General features: G+C 34.8%; 1 protein-coding gene across 1 annotated transcript; it reads left to right on the top strand.

Annotated features, from left to right (window-relative positions):
- The first annotated feature begins 321 nt into the window (after nt 1-321).
- LOC117921959 (shikimate O-hydroxycinnamoyltransferase-like) lies at nt 322-2,016 on the top strand. Its single transcript, XM_034839904.1, has 2 exons — nt 322-810; nt 899-2,016. The coding sequence occupies exons 1-2, from the start codon at nt 403-405 to the stop codon at nt 1,877-1,879; spliced, it is 1,389 nt and encodes a 462-aa protein (XP_034695795.1). The 5' UTR covers nt 322-402; the 3' UTR covers nt 1,880-2,016.
- The last annotated feature ends 5,645 nt before the right edge of the window (nt 2,017-7,661 follow it).

Here is a 7,661-nt window from a genome sequence, read left to right as displayed (position 1 = left end):
TTAAAAGTTGTCAATATATATATATATATATATATTGGTCGGTGAAGCTGATTCCCCCTATTATTTAATGAACATGGCGGGCTAAGATAGTATCAGCATTCTGTTGTCATTTTCTTGTCACTGTATATCCTTCGTTGGCTCGAGGAGTGGCTTGCGATACATCTACATATACCTTTTATTAAATTTTTATGTTAAAAATAATATCTGAGGAGTGAGGACAATGATTTTAGATTAAAATCAAAATTTGACAAAATGTCAGTGGGGACTTGGGAAAAACAGTGCCCTGTGCTATAAAATCCACGTTTCTTGCTGCTATTTTTCACTCAGACGCACGCTTACAAGTCTGCTTCTCTTCCATTCCTCACTCCGGCATACAAAGACACTTAGAATTAGTTAGCATTCATGGGTGGTGGAGATTTCACAGTAACAGTGAGCAGGAAGGAAGTAGTGGCAGCTGTACTGCCTGTGCAGGAGTATTGGCTGCCACTATCTAACCTGGACTTGCTTTTGCCTCCAGTAGATGTGGGTGTGTTTTTCTGTTACAAGAAGCCACATGATTTAACATTTGGGTCCATGATTGGCGTTCTGAAGGAGGCCTTGGCCCAAGCACTGGTGTCCTATTATCCATTTGGAGGAGAAGTTTTGAGTAACTCAGCGGGTGAGCCCGAGCTCCTTTGCAACAATCGTGGGGTTGATTTCATGGAAGCTTATGCGGATGTACAACTACAAAACCTCAACTTGTATAACCCTGATGAAAGCATTGAAAGCAAGCTTGTCCCTAAGAAGAAACATGGCGTTCTGTCAGTCCAGGTAACTCTCTCTCTTTCTCTATGATATGCTAATCCTAATTAGTTGTAATCATGACATGCTTATTGTTTTGTAAATGAACTAATGACAGGTGACTGAGCTCAAATGTGGCGGAGTTGTGGTGGCCTGTACATTCGATCATAGGATAGCAGACGCATATTCTGCCAATATGTTTCTAGTTTCATGGGCTGAAATGGCTCAGTCCAAACCATTATCAGTACTACTACCATCTTTCCGGCGCTCTCTCCTCAACGCTCGACGTCCGGGCTCCTATGATCCTTCCCTTGACGACATGTACGTCCCCATGTCAACCTTACCTCCTCCCAAAGCTCCACAGTCTGGTGATGATCTTCTCATAAACCGCCTTTACTATGTCACAGCCGAACAGCTCAGTCTACTCCAATCACTAGCTACCAGCAAGAGTAACCCCTGCAAGAGGACTAAACTAGAGTCTCTCAGTGCTTTTCTGTGGAAGATGGTGGCCAAAAGTGCAGTCACGGAAAACGCAAACCAAAAAATATGCAGGATGGGCACCGTGGTCGATGGAAGAAAGAGACTGAGCAGTGGAGACGAGGTTAAAGCAGCAATGATGGCCTCTTACTTCGGAAATGTGCTGTCCATCCCCTTTGGTAAGAAGACAATAAATGAACTGAAAGAGAAACCGTTGAGCTGGGTGGCAGATGCAATTCATGAGTACCTGGAAGGAGCAGTAACAAAGGAGCATTTCCTGGGGCTGATAGATTGGGTGGAGGCTCACCGTCCGGAGCCAGCTTTAGCGAAGATATACAGCAGTGGCAGTCGCGATGGACCAGCATTTGTGGTGTCATCAGGGCAGAGATTCCCAGCGTCAAGGGTGGATTTCGGGTGGGGTATGCCGGCTCTGGGGTCATACCATTTTCCATGGGGTGGGGAAGCTGGGTACGTGATGCCAATGCCGAGTCCTGTCAGAGATGGAGACTGGGTGGTGTACATGCACCTCTCCGTGGGGCAGATAGAGTGGATTGAGACTGAGGCTGCTCACATCTTTAGACCCTTAAGTTCTGAATATCTCAACTTGAGCAACTCAGATTAGCTTACATTTATCACTTCCGCTTAATGTTTGTTATTGTCTCCATCTCTATTTGCTGATTGTCATCCGCTTAATGTTAAATATCCGTTTAAGAAGAAGCCCGCCTGATTTAGAAGCCCCGATTTTTTGTGGCTTGTCTATTCCAATTTCCAACCTCGTTAATTTTCCTCCTCTATACAAAATTCTCTATGAACATAAATAATACAGTAATTGTGGGATTAGTTTTGACAAATAGGAAGTAGTTGAAATTTATGGAGTTAAGTCCGACTAATGAAAAAGACGCAACCCCAAGTGGTATTTTTAATACAAAAAAACATTTTATAAATATCTTAATTTTAAAAAATAAAAATAAATTGTTATTAATAAAAGATTTACTAAATCATAAAGAATATAACTATTTCCAAGGAATAAGTTTTTTGTACGTGCTTAAAAAATGAGACAGATATGAACCTAATAAAGTATGATTTTTTTTTTAATAAATTAAACAGAATTTTTTAAACAAAGTGAAAAATTAAAAATCAAAAAATCAAAATGGGAGCAGTCAATTGGGAAAAATTGTCCTTTTTCAGACTGCAAAATGAGTGCAGGCTTCTGCAGTTGATGTGTGATAAAAGGTTTGTGCCCACAAGCCATTTGGCCACCCCAGGAAGGGATGATACCCTTTGGTGCAGATCCAAACAGCTATTTACAAAGGGTAGATCAAAAAACTTATCAAACCCATGTGCCAAGGCCAATAATCTCACTTACTAGTCACTACAGCTATAGTGAGCAATGAGCAGTATAAAACTTATCAAACCCATGTGCATTCATTTTTATATGCTTCGAGTTTTGTCGAAATGCTTTGGAGGGTTTTGGCCTTTGAAATAATCTAATTTCTACTTCCCCAATAATTATTGATATTCAAATTTTCTGGTGGCAGAACTAATGCTTTTATAAATAACAAATGAGCACTCACTCGGTTAAATAAAAGAATTATATATCATCATTAAATAATACACATACACAAAAAAAAAAAAGCAAAGGTTAGGTAAAAACTTATCAAACCCATGTTCCCATGCCAATATTGTTGAGGCCTCGCGTCCCTGATTATCCACGTAGTTGCCAAATGGATGGACGTACGATCTTAACCAATATAGATTCCTGGTTTAGCTGTTCCTGCAAAAGGCGTCCGGACAGGGTGTCCGGACACACCCTCCGATGTTTTTGTCAGCCATGGTTAGAGAGAATAATCAGTTGGCCTTTTACTAGATATTGTAAGCTTACCTTCCTCTTTGTGCGAAGGTTCATATATATAGCATCAGAAGTTCTCTCTCCTCCATAAATGATGGAAGGCTTTTTGGTTTACCATGATGCCACTAGGTGGTGGCAGGGACATCCTCACCCTACGGGCGGCTGTCAGAGATCGTGGAAGGCGCTGTGACTGTTAGAGATCGTGGGAAGTGACTTGCCGTCACTTCTGTCTTTTCACTCTGTAGGCCTCGGAATGTGAATTGTGATAGGATGTCAGAATGACGTAGTAAGGCATGCTTAGTTTGGTCGATGATCCGGACAAACATATCCAGATGGAATATGAAAGGTCGCCGGATGAGAAATGGCGGCGGTTCGGATGTGATGCTTTGCGAGTCCCGTGTGCTTCTATTTCAGGGAGTCCGGATAGGAGAAGCGCGTCACGTGTACTCCTGAGGAAATCCGGATGGGGATACTCCAGATAGGATCGTGCGCCACGTGTCATCAGGGGATGTGTGCCACGTGTCATCAGGGATGAGTCCCTACAAATATATAATCTCACAGGGAATCAATTTGGTGGGTCTTGATGGTCCATGTGCATTCATTTTCATATGATTGGAGTTTTGTCTAAATATTTTTGGAGGGTCTTGGCCTTCGAAATATTCTAATTTCTCCTTTACCGATTGTTTTGTATATTAAGTTTTTCTGGTGGCAAAATTAATTCTTTTATAAATAACAAATGAGCACATGCATCAGTTAATTCAATAGAAGAAATAGCATTATAAAATAAAACACATACTTATTCATTGAGTGTTACAAAATAACGAGGATAGACAATAAGAAAAAAAAAACACATAATAAGAACATATAGATTTATATGAAAAACCCTAGATCGAAAAAGTCACCAACATAGGACAAGAAAATCCATTATGTAAAAAATTGGTACAAAATGAGGAGAAATGTGAGTGGCTACAACAAAATCATAAACAACATAGTCCTTCAAAATTATACATCATTGCATATAAATAAATAAATAAATATACCATAGACTCTAAAAAAATCTCATAATTTTAGCTTTATCACATAATGTTGCACCACGAAATTTTGAGGTTGGACCAAATAGAGTTTGGGTCATCAAACTCTAACATTGAGAATTTTTTTTATTCTAGTGAAATAAAAATTATTATAAGATAAAAATAATTTTAATATTCATTTTTAATACAAGTCAAATAAGTACTTTAATTTATTTTTTTTAATTTTGTGTTTGACCATGATTTCTTATGCTTGTTTTTTAAAATTAAAGTCTTATAGAAAATAAAAATAATTTTGTAATTACAAATAAATTAAAAGAAATAAATAGTTTTTAGTAAAACATAAATAGTGATATTATAATAAAATTATAAATTATATTTTTAGTAGAGAATATATTATTTTATTATATAATATTAATGGGTGGCTTTGCAATTTCTTATGGGTGCACATGCATCTAAGGTAAATTCAGTTCTTATGCATCTAAGGTAATTCTAGTTGATGTGTGATAAAAGGTTTGTGCCCACGAACCATTCGGCCACCCCAGGAAGGGATGACACCCTTTGGTGCAGATCCAAAAACTCATCAAACCCATGTGCCAAGGCCAATAATCTCACTTACTATTCACTACAGCAATAGTGAGCAATGAGCAGTACAAAAAGTCAATTTCATAAGTCTTTTCACTCTTTATGCCCCATGTGCATTCATTTTTATATGCTTAGAGTTTTGTCGAAATGCTTTGGAGGGTTTTGGCCTTTGAAATAATCTAATTTCTCCTTTCCCAATTATTATTGATATTCAAATTTTCTGGTGGCAGAACTAATGCTTTTATGAATAACAAATGAGCACTCACTCGGTTCAATAAAAGAATTATATATCATCATTGAAAAATACACATACACATAAAAAAGCAAAGGTTAGGTAAAAACTTATCAAACCCATGTTCTAATGCCAATATATAATCTCACAGGGAATCAATTTGGTGGGTCTTGATGGTCCATGTGCATTCATTTTATAAATATTCTAATTTCTCCTTTACCGATTGTTTTGTATATTAAGTTTTTCTGGTGGCAGAATTATTTCTTTTATAAATAACAAATGAGCACATGCATCAGTGAATTCAATAAAAGAATTAGCATTATAAAATAAAACACATATACTAATTCATTGAGTGTTATAAAATAACAAGGATAGACGATAAGAAAAAAAAAAAACACAGAATAAGAACATATAGATTTATATGGAAATCACAACAGAGGAGAAAAAAATCTATTATGTAAAAAATTGGTACAAAATAGGGAAAAATGTGAGTGGCTACAACAAAATCATAAACATCATTGCCCTTCAAAATTATACATCATCGCATATAAATAAATAAATAAATAAATATAAATGGGTTGGGCCAGCACTACCACCACAGACCCCAAAAAAATCTCATAATTTTAGCTTTATCACACAATGTTGCACCACAAACTTTTCGGGTTTGACCAAATAGAATTTGGGTCATCAAACTCTAACATTGAGAATTTTTTTATATGTTATGATTTGAGTATATATCCTATAAGTATGGATTGAAATATCGGTAAATACGGATATATCAGTATTTGAATTTTATGAATATATAAAAAATATTGATAGATATTTTGACAAAAATATCGGTCATGTGAAAATTATTCAAAATTCATGAAAATATTTGAAAAAAAACTGAAAAAAAAATAATAAAACGAGTAAAAATACACATGTTAAAGTTATTTTATAAATATAATTGATATAAATATGGTTAAAAAGAAAAATATTAATAAGGAATAATATATTGATCTTAATAAATAATTTATTATATATCTTATCAAATAAATTTTAATTTGTAAAATATTAGAACTTCATTATTATTTTTTTATATTTTAATATTTTTTTAATAAATTTATATTTTTAATATTTTAAAATAAAACATTCAAAATTAAAATGATAAATATAAAAAATTTAAAAGTGAAGTAATAGTAATTTTTTAAAATAGGATTAATGAAATAAATGATGATATATTAAATATTAAACTATAATTTATTTAATTCAAATGTATTCAATCATATAGAATAAATGATGAAACATATATGATTTTTTAATATTTAACTTTTTTATATTTAATTATCATATAAAAGATAGAAAAAAAGACTTGCTAAGAAAATTATAAGATTCCACAAAAATCCCATCTCCGATAGGTGAAATAAGTATATTATTTCTCGGGGTAAGGAAAATTTTTAATTTAATTTATGAAAAAATAAAATATGTTTTAATTATCGGAGCTGGAACCAATAGTGACTTATAGGCTATCTTTAAGTTTATGATTAAAGCCCATCTGTTCAGACCGAAGCGCCGACATATGGAAAAGATGGGATGATTCTCAATCTGCCGGCATAAAAATTGGTGCGTAAGCCAACCTAATGACTAACGGGGTTGCTACCACCTAAGCCCCATTGGCTTGGTATACTTGTTCCAAATCATCATCAGTGGACTTGAAGAGGACCAGTACCACCAACACAGAAGAATAGATAACCTTAACTCTGCGCAACTTCTACTTCGAGAAAGTAATGTGTTTAACTAAAGATGGCAGTGTAACCAGAAATTAAATATCAAATCATTTCTCTGCAATGAAGATAGCACAATGACACATAGACACAGTCACTGTCGCTACCCTAATCACACTTGTAGTCGTGGGGTGACTTTCTTTTGTCAATAGGGATGAAAGATACTAGACACTCGCATAAATAAATATCTATAGAAGGATGGGAAAAACTGAATGAACTAGCCCGTAGGTTGCCTTAGCAATGGTTTGGCAACCTCATTCTCATTCCTAATGCTTTTCAATGCATCAGAAGGGATTAGTTGAGTGAGATGGACAAGTGGATAATAAAAAATTAAGAAATAACTGAGAGAATTCATCTAGGAATAACTTTATATGCATACATACCTTGTTGATTGAGTTAAAACACTATTCTGAGTATAAGAAAAAAGAAGGATTCCAAGAAGAACTTTCTCAAATTTTAAATCTAAATGGGGGCAAATACAAGAAGGTTATACCAACATTTTCAGAACTGGACCAGTCATTGAATCGGAAAAGTTACCAGCGGTTGAACCAGTGACGTCATAAATATATATTTTATTATTTTATATATAAAAATTAATAAATTCTATCTAAATTTTGATAGCATCTACTTTGTTTGTTGAGTTTTTTCACAAAAATTTTTACTTGTAGAATTGTAGACCTCCCTAAGATGGAGGGGTTTATTTTCTATTTTTTTATTATTTTTTTTGCCACCCTGAGAATGAGCCGTTCTTGGACAGCCAAAGGAGACAGAACTTAATAGGAAGTGGGGCTACATGACAATAAGGACATTTTTGTGGGCTAGTTACAGAGGTGACAGGGAGATATTTTTTTTCGTTAGCTGGGAGGCACAATTGGAAAAGGGGGAGAGACAGCCATTTAGGAGGGAAGGAACATAACAAAAAAAAAAAAAAAAAAAAAAAAAGGAAG

The sequence above is a fragment of the Vitis riparia genome, chromosome 9, assembly GCF_004353265.1.
Source record: "Vitis riparia cultivar Riparia Gloire de Montpellier isolate 1030 chromosome 9, EGFV_Vit.rip_1.0, whole genome shotgun sequence".
In the NCBI taxonomy this organism is placed as follows: domain Eukaryota; kingdom Viridiplantae; phylum Streptophyta; class Magnoliopsida; order Vitales; family Vitaceae; genus Vitis; species Vitis riparia.
The sequence above is the reverse complement of the archived record's forward strand: the minus strand, read 5'-3'. Positions and strand labels throughout refer to the sequence as shown.

What these genes read in the sequence shown, in the direction of transcription:
- LOC117921959 (XM_034839904.1), top strand. Translation starts at nt 403, where the DNA reads ATGGGTGGTGGAGATTTCACAGTAACAGTGAGCAGGAAGGAAGTAGTG. An exon ending in ATGGCGTTCTGTCAGTCCAG is followed by an intron (nt 811 to 898) that starts GTAACTCTCTCT and finishes AACTAATGACAG; the next exon opens with GTGACTGAGCTCAAATGTGG.